We start from the raw sequence: 16,308 nt of genomic DNA, 5'->3' as shown, positions 1-16,308 counted from the left end.
GCACCCAGAGAACTGTAAGACAATGCACGCAAGAGACAACACACCTGTGCTTTTGAATTCCATTCTCCCCACTTTTCCCGCTCCTGCTGGTGTCCACATCAATCATTCCAGGGACTGGACTTGTCTCCGAGAATCCCCCAGAAGAGTGATCAGAATCAAAGCCTGAACAAGACAAGCAAAACAGCCACGTCATGGGGCTTTCTTGAGTAGTTTATTGGAGTCTCATAGAGTTTCCTGCTGGGGCTGGCTTTGAACCATGATCCTCAAATCTCAGCCTCACCTCCTGAGTAGCTAGGATGCCAGGTGTGAGCCACCAGCGCCTGGCAGTCTTTTATTTTGTTATTGTTTTATATTATTTCTCTCTCTCTCTCTCTCTCTCTGTGTGTCTCTGTCTGCCTGTCTCTCTCTCTCTCTCTCTCTGCCAGTCCTGGGGCTTGAACTCTGGGTTCAAACACTGTCCTGAGCTGCTTTTGCTCAAGGCTAACACTCTACCACTTGAACTACAGCACCACTTCCAGCTTTACCTGTTTGTGTGATACTGAGGAATGAAACCCAGGGCTTCATGTGTGCTAGGTAAGCACTCTACCACTAAGCCACATTCCCAGCCCAAGTTGTTTTATATTTCTTGTGCTGGTCCTGGGCCTTGAACTTAGGGCCTGGATGCTGTCCCTGAGCTTTTGTGCACAAGACTAGCACTCTACCATTTGGGCTATACCTCCACTTCTGGCTTCTGTAGTGGTTATTTGGAGATCAGGATCTCACACACTCCTGCCCAGGCTATCTTTGAACCATGATCCTCAGATCTAGCCTCCTGAGTAGCCAGGATTACGGGTGTGAGCCACTGGTGTCTGCCTTAAATAGTTTTTGAGTGACATGTTTGGAGGAATCGGCTGTCCTTCCCAAACAGGAATGATCCTGGCCCGCCAGACGTGGGGACTTGTGAGGCAGCTCTGCTGGGGGGGGGGGGGGGGGACATGGCCACACCCCAGGGCCTGAGGTCAGGATGGACTCACCTGCCTATCTCTGGCTTAATCAAGATGGACTTATTCCACAACTTCAGAGGAGCACGATTCACAAAAGTTCCCAGGTGAGAGGGAACTGGCACATCCTCTGGGGCAGGCTCCACAGCCGCCTCCCTGGGACCACGACCTCCCAGGTGACCGGGGACAAGCCTGCCCGCTGGCCATCCTCCGAGAGGAGGCAGCTGCATGTGAGTCCTATGACGAGAGGACGCCCAGAAGCACACACAACAGAATCTGAGACCCTCGGCCACCAAGTCATGAGCACCGACTTCCAGCCAGCCTTGGAGGGTAACAGAGCTCAGTGTCTCCCCCTGGGACTGTGGACGAGTAAGCCAACAGTGACACCCCCGCCAACGCGCAGAGCACGGCTCACCACACGCACGCCAAGGCGGGCCGAGGGTAAGGGAGGCTCTGACCGAGGCATCTGCCTAGGCGGAAGCAGCGACCCCTGTAAGGACAGACCCCGTGGACACCAACTGCAGAGTTTCAAAGGTCATCACGAGCCCGGCCCGCAGGGACATTTCAGAGCCACTATCTGTGTTTCTGCAGTGAGGGACAAGGAAATGCTCCCAGGAGACCATCCTTCCCAGAAAAGACACGGGCACTGGGGGCGTGGGTACTGGCTGGGGTGCCTCACCTCTCAACAAGGACAGCAGCTAGGCGCCCTCGCCAACCAGGCATGGGCTGCACACTAAGCCTTAGAATCATCTCCCAAAGGGAAGAATGACGGAACTGGAGAGCAAGAGCCGCTGGGAAGGCAGGCCGGCTGCTTCAGCGCACTCGGAGCAGCACCCAAGAAGTTACAGCTCTAAGGTGGTGCTGCCTCGTCAAAGGAAGGCTATCAGAGGAATACTGATGTTCTCATTCAGGGTCCAAATAAAACTACCCCCAGGGACGCTCTCCCACACTTCAAGCCACCCCACCCCACCTAAGTCGAGGGTCCCCTCTTCTGAGCCAGGACAGCCAATGTCAGGACCCCTGTCTTAGCTCTGCTGAGCCAGACGACATCCGAAGTACCAAGCCCACATCCTGTTTTTGTTTTTTTTTTTCCGGTTGTAAGGTTTGAACTCTAGGCCTGAGCGCTGTCCCTCAGCTCTTCAGCTCAAGGCAAGCGCTCTATCACTTGAGCCACAGAGGCACTTCTCGTTTTCTGGTGGTTTATTGGAGATTAGAGTCTTACGGACTTTCCTGCCTGGGCAGGCTTTGAACCATGATCCTCAGATTTCAGCCTCCCGAGTAGCTAGGATGACAGCATGAGCCACCAGCGCCCGGCTCAAGTGCACGCTCTGGATCGCACAGTCTCCAAACACCAAGCAGTCTCCTGTCCACTCACCTGTGACGGCATCGAAGAACTCCTCCTCCCCGTTCATCCTTCAGGGGTCAGCCCTGTCGCTGCCCAGTGCGGCTGCCTACTGGATCATCCTTGCTGTCCTCAGAAGAGCAGAGGCAACTGCACACCGCAGACCTCGTCTGGGTGAAAGTTGCAGGAAATCTGAGGGGAGAAACACTGCATCATGTACTTAAGACACAGGGCCTGAAAGTTTCTAAATGCCCACCAACGAAACTGGTCTCAGATATAACTAAATGAATTATCTCCTAACAAATACGTGACTTTGAGGAAGTATAAATGAGAGGAAGCATTCCTAATGAAGAATGCTATATAAGTTACTACAGTAAACTGAAGTACGCTTCAATTTCCTCAAAGCCATTTTAACTTAGAACTCATGCATATTAACTTCCTGCCGATAACCGGGCATACCACCACCATTCATCTATGAAACTGCTTCCAAAAGTGAAGGTAAATCACGTAACGGTGAGAGAAATCTCCCCTACAGCTCGTAAGAAGCTAGTGAAGGTTTTTGGTTTTTTTTATGGAGGTAAATCAGCAGCTGCGCACTTGTAATTAAGTTTTAATCAGCAACAATCAACATCAAGCTCCTCCCTGCCTTTTTTCCCCAGCAGACTTTCAGTATTTCCCTTTTCTTTGCCACCCGCCCTGCTACCTAAGAAGCAGGCAGCTGTGAGAGCTTCTGGGAATCAGGACAGGGCGTGTCACTCAAGCGACCAGACAGAGACCGGGTCTCTCGGAAGTCAGTGCTCACCCGTGCGACCTCTGTCTTCTGTATAGTCGGGAAGTCAGTGCTTGGGCTGGGAATGTGGCCTAGTAGAAGAGTGCATGAAGCCCTGGGCTCCATTCCTCAGTACCACATACACAGAAAAAGTGGGAAGTGGTTCTGTGGCTCAAGTGGTAGAGCGCTAGCCTTGAGCAAAAGCAGCTCAGAGACAGCGCCCAGGCCCTGAGTTCAGGCCCCAGGACTGGCAAAAAAAAAAAAAGGAAGTGATTGCTCGCTTCTAGTTCCTAATGCCAGACCCATCTGTGCCCCTGGCCGGCCTGAATCCCACCCGTGCCTCCAGCAGCTGCCCTAAGGCACATGCTCTCGAGCTAAAGCAGGCTGAGCTGATGAGCTGATTCTGTCTGAACATTGATGGAGATGGGACCTCAGACAGGAGATGAGGCCCCAAGGGCCCTGCCCTCATGAATCGTGAAAGAAGACTCCCGACTTCACATGCATCCCCCCCTCCTGTGTCCCCTGCTCCCCCACCCCCGGCTCTTCCGCCCTGTCACCCAGGAGGAGCTGTAAGAAAGGCCTCGACACACTGGGGCTCCCGCTGCACCCAACCTCCAGCACTGCGTGCCAGTACTTCCTGCTCATTATAAACTGTGTAGCCTGTGGAACTGCTACCCCAGTGTGAAGAGGCCAAGGGGCGGCCGAAGACAAATGGAACCAACAAGAAGACCCAAAGACACACAGTGGGGAAAAGACAGCCTCTTCAGTAACTGGTGCTGGGAAAACTGAACATCTACCTATAGAAAACGAAAACTGGACTTCGGTCACCAAGCATCAGTATCAACCCAAAGTGGCTCAAAGACCTCCACATCAGACCTGAAAGTTTGATACAACTGCAAGGCTGAGCAAGAGAAACATTAACATTATAACTTACAGGCCTAGGTAGGAACTTTTTGAAGAGAGTCCCACAGGCACAGAAGAGAGAAAAAAGACTTGCCGGGCGCCGGTGGCTCATGCCTGTACTCCTAGCTAATCAGGAAGCTGAGATCTGAGGATCAAAGTTCAAAGCCAGCCCAGGCAGGAAAGTCTGTGAAACTCTTGTCTCCAATGAAGCACCAGAAAACTGGAAGTGGTGCTGTGGCTCAAGTGGTAGAGCACTCACCTTGAGCTGAAGAGCTCAGAGACAGCGCCCAGGCCCAGAGTTCAAGCCCTGATTTTAAAAAAAGAGAGAAACTTGACAAGTAGGATTACATCAAAATTATAAGTTTCTGCACAGCAAAAGGACATAGTTACTAAACTAGAAAGACAGTAACAGACTGGGAAAAAAATCTCCACCAGCAATACATCCAACAAAAGCTTAATAGCCAAGATATACAAGAATCTCAAAAAAAAAAAAAAAAAAAACACTCCCCCAAAACTAATAAGCCAATCAGTAAATGGGCCAGGAGCTAGAGACTTCTCAGAAGTAAGAATAGAATGACAAACACATGAGGAAATGCTCATCATCTCCAGCCATAAAGGAAACGCAAATCAAAACAACTCTGAGATTCCATCTAACCCCAGTTAGATAGTGAACTTGAAAAACAACAAATGTTGGTTAGATGTGGGGAAAAGGGAACCTACTACATCGCTGGTGGGAATGCAAACTAGTACAACCTCTATGGAGGTTCCTAAAAAAAACCAAAATATACACAATGAGACCAAAGGAGGATATTCTTAGGAGAGGAACACAAAGTTGCAATACCTATGTGTACCTGATCATATAAAATAATATTTATTGAAATGAACTCCAGGTTATGGGAATAAGAGGTTTCTTTCTTTATTGCTGTTTCTGTTTTTTCTTTTTCTCATTTGTTCATTTATCTGTTTTGGGGAGGCCAAGGGGGGCACAGAAATAGAGGGATGAAGAGTGAACAAATGCATCAGTGGTACTCACTAGACACTATGTTGAAAATGAACTATACAAGTTGTGGGTAAGAAGGGGGAGAGGGAGAAAAAGGGTGACATTGTTTTAAAAAGAAACATACTCTGTATTGCCACCTTTATATTAACAATTAAAAAATTAGAAATAACTAAAAAAAAATTAGAAATAACTAAATATAGATCTTCCCTACCACCCAGCCATACCACTACTGGGCACCTACCCAGAACACTGGGAGTCAGGATACCATAAAGACACTTATGTATCCATGTTCATGGCTATCCTATTCCCAAGAGCCAAGTTATGGAAACAGCCCAGATACCCTATAACAGATCAGTCAATAAAATGTAGCACCTATACACAATGGAATTTTATTCAGCCATTAGGAAGAATAAGCTTATGCTGTTTGCAAGGAAATGGATGGACCTAGAACAAATTGTGCTGAGTGAGATAAGTCAAGGCCAGAGACAAATGGTACAGGTTTTTCTCATTTGTGGAATTAGAGCTAAAATATAACTAGACATGATCATCTATAAAGGACTCTAGGCATTCATACACTAAGGGGCTAAAGGAGGATACCCTTAGGGGAGGAACATAAAGGTGCAACTTCTCTGAACATTTAAAATACCATTTATTGAAACAAACTCTAGGAAATGGAAACTTTTTTTGTTACTGATGGTGGTAGTGTTTGTTTTTGCTTTTTTTTTTTTTTCTTTTGGGAGGTTAAAAGGGCATAGAAAAGGACAGAGGGAGGGGGAACAAATGCAATCGCACTATTCAGTATATATATACTATGTGGAAAGCGACCTGTGCAACTCGTGGGCAGGAGTGGGAGGGGAAACTGGGGGAAAGCAAAGGAAGACATTACATTGTCCAAAAAAAAGAGAGAAAGAAATGTACTCATTACCTGACTTATGAAATGGGAACAAAACCTTAATAAAACAATAAAATGGGCTGAGAAGGTGGCTCAGTGGTAGAGTGCTTGCCTTGCATTGCATGAGGCCCTGGGTTCAATTCCTCAGCACCACATAAGTAGAAAAAAGACAGAAGTGATGCTGTGGCTCAAGTGGTAGACAGCTAGCCTTGAACTGAAGAGCTGAGGGACAGCGCCCAGACCCAGAGGTCAAGCCCCATGACCAGCAAAAAATAAAAAATAAATAAAACAATAAAATTACAAACAATAAAACAGACCAAGTCAACAGCTCCCTTGTAAAGATGAAACCACGGACATTAGCAATGTTCAAGAAACTGACGTTGGCCAGTACCAAGTTCCTGGAAGGCCGGAAGTGGCGCTGTGGCTCAAGTGGTAGAGCACTCGCCTTGAGCTGAAGAGCTGAGGGACAGTGCCCAGGCCCAGAGTTCAAGCCCCACGACCGACAAAAAAACAAAAACAAAAACAAAACCAAGTTCCTGGAAGGTGACCGGTCACCACCGGGGACACCTGCAAGCCTGAAAACTAAAAGGCGAGGAGACATCAAGCCCTTGTCCTGGCTTTCCTACCCTGTCTGTCTAATGTGTTCCCAAATGCAGATGAGGATTCCACTTTTTGGAAAGGGAACACATGCCCAAGTGTGGTTGCGTTCAATACTGGTACATTAAGGTACAGGCCCGGGGACAGTAGTGGGTGCCCTCACCACAGCACATGCCTACGATCCTAGCGCTCAAGGCCCCAGGAAAGAGTCTGATTGTGTAGTTGTGTATGTACACAGGCTACCACTACCAGGCTAATATCTGAAACTGTGATGCTAATTTGGATTATATAGAAAGACCCTGTCTAAAGCGAGGTGTCAGTGGCTCACGCCTATAATCCTAGCTACCCAGGAGGCTGAGATCTGAGGATCGTGATTCAAAGCCAGCCTGCGCAGGAAAGTCCATGAGACTCTTATCTCCAATGAACCACTAGAAAATGGGAAGTGGCGCTGTGGCTCAAGTGGTAGAGAGCTTGCCTTGAGCTAAAGAGCTGAGGGACAGTGCCCAGGCCCAGAGTTCAAGCCCCACGACCAAAAAAAAAAAAAAGACCCTGTCTCAAAAGAAAATAAGTGAATAAATAAATAAAACAAGCCGGGGCTGGGAAGGTGGCTCAGTTGTAGAGCACTTGCTTTGCATGCCTGAGGCCCTGGGTTCGATTCCTCAGCACTACGTAAGAAAAAAGCCGGAAGTGGTGCTGTAGCTCAAGTGGTAGAGCGCTAGCCTTGAGCTGAAGAGCTGAGGGACAGTGCCCAGGCCCAGAGTTCAGGCCCCAAGACCGGACCCAAAAAAAAAGCCATATGCTTGTGGTTCATGTCTCCTTGTAATCCTAGGTACTCAGGAGGCTGAGTACCTAGGATTACAAGGTACTTCTCAGAGTATGGTTTGAGTCACTCCAGGTAGAAAAGTCTATGAGATTCTTTTTTTTTTAATTTTTTTTTTTTGGGGGGGGGTCCAGTCGTGGGGCCTGAACTCTGGGCGCTGTCCCTCAGCTCTTCAGCTCAAGGCTAGCGCTCTACCACTTGAACCACAGTCCCACTTCTGGCTTTTTTCTTTTTGCTTATGTGGTGCTGAGGAATGGAACCCAGGGCCTCAGGCATGCAAGGCAAGCGCTCTGCCACTGAGCCACCTTCCCAGCCCCATCTATGAGACTCTTATCTCAAATTTACCACCAAAAAGCCAGAAGTGGAGCTGTAGTTCAAGTGGTAGGGTATCAGACTTGAGCAAAGCAGTATAGCAAGAGTTCAAGATCCTGAGTTTAGGTGCATGCATGCGAGCGCGTGCACACACAGACACACAGACACAGATAGACACAGACACACACACACACACACACACACACACACACACACACACACACAAAGTGGAAGTGCTTCACCTTTTGGCGAAGATCAAGTGTTAAATTGAAAGTTGATCTGTGCTCCTGGGGAAAGCCTATTCCTCCTGCCAAAGCCATCTCCCCAAGCAAATCACGCTGAAGTCCAGTCCAGCTGGTGCTGCTGGCTAATGAGTGTAATCCTAGCTACTAAGAAGGCTGAGATCCAGAGGACCATGGTTTGAAGCCAGCCTGGAGGGTGTAAGACAGTCGGTAGACACACTGGAGACAAGCTCACTGACGACTGAACCCTGCCTTACCTCAGCTGTGCTCCTGTTAGGAGTCCAACCCTGAGCAAGACCTCGGGGAGGCCTTTCCAGTGAGACTCCAGGGTCAAGGTGCCAGTTCCCCAAAGATCCTCCGAATGGCTCAGGCCTGCAGGGGAGACACAATCCATGTCTCTTGCCCTCAGGCCCACAGGACCTGAAAACTACGCAGCAGGCACCGACCACTGAGGCAAACACCCTGCAAACCACGCAGCTGCCACTGAGTACCAAGGCAAACACCCTGCAAACCACGCAGCTGCCACTGAGTACCAAGGCAAACACCCTGCAAACCACGCAGCTGCCACTGAGTACCAAGGCAAACACCCTGCAAACCACGCAGCTGCCACTGAGTACCAAGGCAAACACCCTGCAAACCACGCAGCTGCCACTGAGTACCAAGGCAAACACCCTGCAAACCACGCAGCTGCCACTGAGTACCAAGGCAAACACCCTGCAAACCACGCAGCTGCCACTGAGTACCAAGGCAAACACCCTGCAAACCACGCAGCTGCCACTGAGTACCAAGGCAAACACCCTGCAAACCACGCAGCTGCCACTGAGTACCAAGGCAAACACCCTGCAAACCACGCAGCTGCCACTGAGTACCAAGGCAAACACCCTGCAAACCACGCAGCTGCCACTGAGTACCAAGGCAAACACCCTGCAAACCACGCAGCTGCCACTGAGTACCAAGGCAAACACCCTGCAAACCACGCAGCTGCCACCGGGCACTGAGGCACCCCACAAACCATTCAACTGTCACCAACTGCCAAGGCAAACCCTTGTCATTTTCATGGGAGCTGGGTCTCAGACAGAAGCTGCCTGAGACAGTGCTCCCGGGAAACCCTTCCTGGACAGCCCCTAAGGAGTGACCAGGAGTCCGGGGTGGGGTGGCGTGTCCCAGCAGGCACTGCAGACAGTCCCTGGAGCCAAGCCTGCCACCACAGCCAGTTCCCGGCACGCACACCTGTCTGCTCCAGGGCTTGCTTCCGCAAACCACCTAACACGCTGGCCTCAGCTGCCCAGAAGCCCACGGGCTCTGCATCGTGTCTCATCCGAGGGCCTCCAGGCCAGCAGAAAGCCCCAGAGGGCTAGCAGGGCTATGTGTGGGCACCTCCGAGTCCAGACTCCTCGGCTGTGTGTCCACAAGCAAGCAGAACGTCCTAGGCAAGTCCAACATGCAGACTCTACTCTGTTCTCAGAATCCATCCACAGGATGGCACTTCAAGAGAGAGCAGTGGGGTCGTGTGGGGAGGGGGAAGAGGAGGACACGGGAGGACAGGGGAGGGGAGGGGAGCAAATCTCACATTTCGGGCAATAAGTATCTAAGTGAGAGAACCAGGGTGATCTCTGCTGTCAGCCTGATGAAAAGTCCAATCCTGCAAAACCTCTGTCAAAAGAAGGCACAGCTAGACATAATCTTTACAAAGGAACTATAATAATAAACAAAGGAACTATAATATAAACAATCTAAAGCTCTTTCTTGTTGTATGTATGTATATGCATGCATGCCGGCATGTACACTGGCCCTAAGGCTTGAACTCAGGGCCTAGACACTGTCTCTGAGATTTTCTGATTAAGACTAGTGGTCTACTACTTGAGCTCCACTTCTGGCTTTTTTTGATGCCTAACTGGAGGTAAGAGTCTCATAGACTCTCCTGCCTGGGCTGTCTTCAAACCTCCATTCTCAGATCTCAGCCTCCTGAGTGGCTAGGATTACAGGCATGAGGCACCAGTGCCTGGCTTGGATTCTAAATTTAAATGTCATAACGAAAGTTTCACTTGGTAACTTGCAAGCAATCCTAACAAGAAACCACGTGCTCAGAACAGAGCCACACCAGTCACCGGCCATATGAGGACCAAGGTCCTATCTTGTACTGTGACAGGGAAGTTCTAGAGAAAATGAACACTCACTCACTCTCCAACTTCAAGGAAAGTTTTTCACCCACAATTCAAAGGAATTAGCATAATTTGTTCCCAATGGAAACTTTCGTTTGTTTTTGTCGGTCTTGGGGCTTGAACTCTGGGCCTGGGCGCTGTCCCTCAGCTCTTCAGCTCAAGGCTAGCGCTCTACCACTTGAGCCACAGCACCACTTCCAGATTTTCCTGCTTATGTGATGCTGAGGAATTGAACCCAGAGCCTCATGCATGCAAGGCAAGCGCTCTACCACTGAGCCACCCTCCCAGTCCCCGCAATGGGAAACTTTTGGTTCCTTGGGTGGGCACTCCACTGCTGTCTCCCACAGACCTGGTCTGGCCCCCAGAGGCCCCGCTGGGCAGGAAAAGGCTGGCTGCACCAATTCCACCTCACTCAAGCAGGGTGCATGGATGGCTTCCAGAGAACAAGCCAGAAACTACGGACGCAGCAGCTGTGGCGCCTTGTTCCTCATCAGCACCATTGGTCTGAAGGCCCCAGCGGCCCACAGCACTTCAGGTCAAGGCTGCCAGGCCATTCCCAGGGAGATCAGCTGGCCAGGGCCAGCCATGGCGGTGGCCATATCCCCACGGGGCCACTCCTTCCCCCACAGGCAACCAGCGAGCAGACAGGGACAGCCTGGCAGAGTCCTGCAGGCTGGCCAAGGTGCTCCAATAACACTGAGGGGCGACCAGAGAGTGAGGCAGGAAAGAACGCCCCTTCCGGGCACTAGCGGGTCCATGCACGCGGGCAGAATGGGCTGTACAGACATCAATGGCAGATCTCCCAGATCTTGACAGGGATGAGAAAGATAAACGAGAGAATCCCACGAGCTGTACTCCGGGGTCCAAAGGGCTGGAAGGTGGGAACCTGGGCTCCCCTCCACCTCTCCCAAGGGGGACATGAGTCTTGTGGCCGGCGGCCAGGCCCCCTCCTAGTCCTCATCCCTCCACTACAGCAATGGTGGGCGAGGTTCCTTGGTAGGCTGCGTTCTGTCCACGGACAGCCAGCGGGAGGCCCCAGGACACCCCACGTACTCTACACCACACTCTCATTTCTTTGGTAAAAAATGAAGCCATGACATCTCACGGTTAGCGTGGTGCTGGGGATGCCACATGCCCCAGCCAGCACACACACCATCAGCCACAGGAGCCTGGGGGTCCTCGATGTGTGCAGGTGTGAGGCCTGGCGGGAACTGTCGTACCGAGGGCTCAGAACATCAGGTGAGACCGTGTGGCTTTGGGGCTCTGATGGCTGAGCCACGTTGACTGTCCATCAGCCCTCCAAGGCCCCGAAGGCCCCCAGAGGTCAGGAGAAAACAAAGCCAGCAGCGGCTGGAGTCAGACTCAGTACCCCTCACACAGCCAGCTCTGTGCTGAAGGCAGAAGGGCAGCTCTGTTCTGCCAAAGATCCACCCATCCAACAGGGCAAGATGGAGGCCGCAAAGCCTGGCCTCCCTTATTCTCACCCAAACCACAAACCAGCTCTCCACTGGCAATCACCAAACGTGCTCCTTGCTGACGCCCAGGCGAGATGGTGCTTAGCGGTTATCCTCACAGGTTTTGTGTAAATGTAGTCACCTCACCCCACTCGGTCCGCAAGAGCCTCGTGGAGGGAGGAGGCTGGAGGGAGGAGGCGTACAAGGCTGACCACCGCGGCACCATCTGCGTCAACCTGGGTCAGGGCGCGGGGCGGTGCAGCCGGTGCCTTAAGCACAGAGTCTTGGTGGTGCGCAAAGAACACACAAGAAGGGTCATTCCAGTTTCCTGTTACAAGTGAGACACGTGTCTGTGCCTTCTCACTGCCACAGTCTTTCAGGGCTCCGCATTTTCCTGCAGGTCAGTAGTTTTCTCAATCTAGGGCTCAATGGCACTAATGAAGTCAGTGCCTAGTTCTACCCACACTTGAGCTGTCTAATGAAGAAAAGACCAGCTCTTCATTCTAACACAGTTACCAGGCCCAAACCTATCCAAACACCTGTGCCATCGAACCAAGGCAGCAACAGCATCCGCCGCCTGCTGCTGGCCGCTCTCCACTCGGGTGGTCCCCGAGGCCATGCAAGGAAGTGAGCCCACCGCCACGTACAGTCCTTCACGTGCTACTCCTCACCTGATGGAACTGCTCAGTATCGAGCAGTAGGCGCCCAAAATACATCCCACGCTTCAAGAACATTATCTTATAATACCTTTCCAAACACACAAGATGAATGCAGCTCTTTTGTACAGAAATGTTTGTTTTAATCAATGTCATCATTCTGCAGCACAGGAAAATGCTGTTTTCCTCCGCGACCGAGAGAGGATGGATGCACCGGAGTGGGCCTCCTGCCGTGTGCACCACGGAGGCCACACACGCGTATGCAAGCAGACAGGCAGCCCCGCATCCACACCTCGCCACCTGGTGTACACCTGTGCCAATGGACACCCACAGCCCCAACAGGGGAGAGGGGGAAGGCACCACTTCAGAGCCAGCACACACACCCCCATGGGCAAAAGGACATCCTCAGAACCCCAGCCTGCTCCAGACAAGTCCCACATCCTCACCCCTGGCCAGCTTCCTCTCCCATGACCTCCTCTCCTGGCCCTTCCTCATTCACCACCCTGCCCGACTTCACCCTGCAGGCTCCGAACCGGTTTGACTATGCTGAGACACGTATGCCAACATCACTCCTGCCCACATGATCCCCGACCGCACACACACCAGGGGACTTTGGGACGGTCAGGGAAATCCATAAATTCCTACCCCACCATTCCAGAGAGGAGGGAAGAGAGAGTAGGACACAGAGAGAGAAAAACTGCTAATTCTGTGTGTTCATAGTGCCCCAAAAAGGTGACTAAGCTACCCATGCGGGGAAGCACAAGGCCTGCCCCTCACAGAGGACCAGACGACCCAAGCCAAGCCCTGGAAGCCGGGGCCTGGCTGCCACCTGCACTTGTCACTAAGTTCCCAGAACCCCTCCTCTCTCAACGCCCTTTTTACCCCCACCTGCCCAACAAATCTCATGGTCACTGGTAGCCACTGATTCTAGAGTGCTGGCTTTGCTGTCACTGGGGAAAGCCAGCACTGGGCCACACGAAGTATGTCACAGACATGGTCCATGCCTCACTCCTATCTGTCACCACTAATAGCGCTCATTTTCCCTCTCCAGGTGTCCTGGCCTGGACAATGTTTTACATATCCACCCCAGTTTTAAGAGAGGAACGTAAGTCACTCCGGCCAAGCACGGCGGCTCTAGAAATTGGCCACAGCTGCTCCTTTCCCACCATCAGCCCTTGACCAGCACTCTTCTACTCAGGACAACACACCTGGCACACAGAGCAACACATCCTGTGTGCCCCCACCATGTGTGCTAGAGCAGAAGATGACTCTCATCCCCCACATACATCCCCCAGAGTTCCCACTCCAGCCTGGAGCAGATCCTCTCCCACCACCTTTCCAGCCAGAAGTCCCAGCCCTCTGGGAAAAGCCTGGATTGAGGGACCAGCCCAGAGCCCTTAGGCCTTCCTGCACCTGACACAGCTCAACGCAGGGACAGAGCCCCAGATCTCAGAGCCCAGGCTACAACAGGAGAAACCATTTTCAAGATCCAGTACTGTTTACAGACAGCACAAGAGAACAGAAAACATATAGAAGATGTTATCAGCAAAAGGAGAAATGCCACATTTTCAATTAGCTAAAAATAAGACTTTCCAAGTTGAGCAAGTCTTGTTGGTTTTTTTAGTTGAGCAAGTTTTAAAGAATATCCAATACACATACCTGAGCATTTCAAAGGCCTGAAGAAGTGAGGGGCAATTTTAAATATTGAGAGAACACTACTCATTAAAGGGGAAACCATACCAGGCACAGGTGGCTCACACTGTAATCCTAGCTACCCATGAAGCTAAGATCTGAGGATCACAGTTCAAAGCCACTCCAGGCAGGAAGGTCTGTGTGACTTTTACCTCCAATTAACCACCAAAAAGCCAGAAGTGGAGCTGTGGCTCAAGTGGTTGAGCACTAGTCTTGAATAAAAAAGCTCAAGGACAATGCCCACGCTGTGAGTTCAAATCCCAGTACCTGCATAAAAAAGGGAAGGGGGGACATAGCAGTCTGACCCCTCCAGACACACCAGAGAGGAAGGAAGAAAAACGTCCCAAGTGCATTAAAACTGACTACAGAAAGCTCACAGCACTAAGCCTGAAATGAAACCATGTACTTCACACCCACACCTGTCCCTCCGATTCTCATCCTCAGCAAGACAAAAAGCAAAGCTAACTCCAGAGCCCCAGTGCCTGGGATCAGACCCTGATCCATAACTTACTGTTGTGCAACCTGTAGTAAATCACTTAACCTCCCTGTCCCTCAGCTTCCTCAGGAATAAACTGAAGACATCCATGCCTGTCTGTCCGACTGCAGTGAGACTCAAAAGAACAGGGTGACTAAAAAGTGCTCCTCACAATCTGGAACAAAAAATTACTTAGCATTATCACGTCCTCAAACAGGAGTTGGCAAGAACAGGATATGCAAGGCAAACAAGGAAGCAAGTTCTGCAGAGAAGAAGCAGCCACTACTTCCTCCCCGGCAGGCTTCAAGTATCCCCCCCCCCCCCCCCCCCCCCCCCCCCCGCCCCGCGCCCCCAGGGCAATGGAGCGACGGAGGAAGCGCCGCACTCCAGGTTCTGGCGCCCTTCTGGAACACTGCTGCCTGTCAAAGCCAGCCGCAGAGAGAAGAAGGTTCCATGTGCTTCTCTTACTGGCAAAGCGGGTGACACACGCCAGGAACTGAGGGGAGTTAGGACGCAGTTAGGCCATGCAGCCAGGAGCAGAGAACACCCTTACTTTCCCCAGGTTGGGCACCTCGCCACAGGGGACCCCACGCCCGGCATCCCGCCACACCTCCGAGGGCTGGCAGGTGCGACGGCACGTGCGGGCCGCGGAAGGCGCTGGGGAAGCCAAGCATGCCAGGGCGGCCGAGGCTGGCGGCGGCCCGGGGGCGCACTGAGGCGGGGACCACCACCCACCTGCGTGCCCTGGGGAGCGGGCCGCGCTGCTCGGGGCCCCCGCAGTCCCGGCCTGCGCCGAGCCGCACCCGGGCGACGGCGGCGCTTCCCAGGGCCCCGCCTAAGCCGGGAAGAAGGGCGCTCGGAAGCCCGGAGCCGGAGCCCGCGCCAGGCAAAGTTGTGGTCGGCGCGGCGCCGGGCGCGGGCCCAGGGCAGGCGCGGGAGGTGGGCCGGAGGGCCGGAGGGGTCCGCGCGCCCCGGCCCGCTGCCCTCCCCGCGCGCCCGGGGCCCGGGCCTGCCCACGCCCCGCGCGGCGTCCCGTTCCCGCGGGGCCCGGGCCTGCCCACGCCCCGCGCGGCGTCCCGTTCCCGCTCGCCGAGGTGGGCGGCGGCCTCCGCGGCCCCCGGCGCAGGCGACGCGCGGAGGCCGAGGCCCCGCACCTGGCGCGCGCGCGGCCCCAACTTTCCCCCGGCCCCGGGGCGGGCTGCGGCCTAGGCCCGTCCGCGGGGACCTCGCGCGGCCCGGCCCCGCCGCCCCGCCGCCGCGCCGGGCGGGCGGCGGCCCGCTCACCTGGAATGGGTCCCCTCAGCGCCGCCGACCCCTCCGACGCCCCGCCCCGCCCCCGCCCGCGGCCCGGGACCCACTGACACCGAGGCGGAAGTGCGGCCCGCCGCCTCGCCGACCGACAACCCGCCCCGCCACTCGCCGCGCCCCGCGCCGCGGGGTCGGCCGTCGCTCGCCCAATCAGCGCCAGGCCCGAAGGCCGCGCCAGGGGCGGGACTATGCTGATCACGTCGTCGGGGCGGCCCCTCCTCGGGGTGCCACCCTCTTGAAGGAGTGATTGCAGTGATAGCCAGTCACCACGACGAAGAGGCGGGGTTATGCAAATAATGGCCCGTGAGGTGGGAGGGAAGGAGGAAAGGGCGTGGCCGCGCGGGACGCGAGTTTACAAACAGTGAAGCAGGTGGGGGGGGGGGGGGGAGGCTGCCCGCCCGCCCGCCCCTCGGCCGCCCGACCCGGTGGAGGCTCCCCACCGATGCATACCAGCTCCCTGTCTTTGCGAACTACCTATCACCGTCACCCAAAGCCTTGGCACAGAATGACACCTCTCCCGCCGGCTGGCAGCCCACACCGCAGGCTGCGGCCGACCCCGCGGCCTCGGGCCCTGCGGGCCCTGGCGTCGGCTCCGAAGCCTCGGGCGAGCTCACCAGCCCGGGAGGGTCAGCCGGGCCCTGCAGATGACCGCAGAGGCTGCGCCTCCTAGGCCGCCCCCACCGGGCGGAGGGAGGAGATGGAGG

The 16,308-nt window shown here is 53.7% G+C and overlaps 1 protein-coding gene across 1 annotated transcript in view; it reads right to left on the bottom strand.

The window, feature by feature from the left end:
- Osbpl2 (oxysterol binding protein like 2) overlaps positions 1 to 15,623 on the bottom strand; it is a 33,738-nt gene extending 18,115 nt beyond the window's left edge. The window contains exons 1-3 of the mRNA XM_042699537.1: positions 15,581 to 15,623; positions 2,356 to 2,514; positions 45 to 162 (exon numbers count right to left, since the gene is read on the bottom strand). Coding sequence (XP_042555471.1) covers positions 45 to 162; positions 2,356 to 2,392 — 155 coding nt within the window. The 5' untranslated portion in view covers positions 2,393 to 2,514; positions 15,581 to 15,623. The remainder of the gene's footprint in view (positions 1 to 44; positions 163 to 2,355; positions 2,515 to 15,580) is intronic.
- Between the last annotated feature and the right edge of the window lie 685 nt (positions 15,624 to 16,308).

The sequence above is a fragment of the Dipodomys spectabilis genome, unplaced genomic scaffold (genome assembly GCF_019054845.1).
Source record: "Dipodomys spectabilis isolate Male_0828 unplaced genomic scaffold, ASM1905484v1 ptg000257l, whole genome shotgun sequence".
NCBI lineage: Eukaryota > Metazoa > Chordata > Mammalia > Rodentia > Heteromyidae > Dipodomys > Dipodomys spectabilis.
This window is presented reverse-complemented; position numbering and strand designations above follow the sequence as displayed.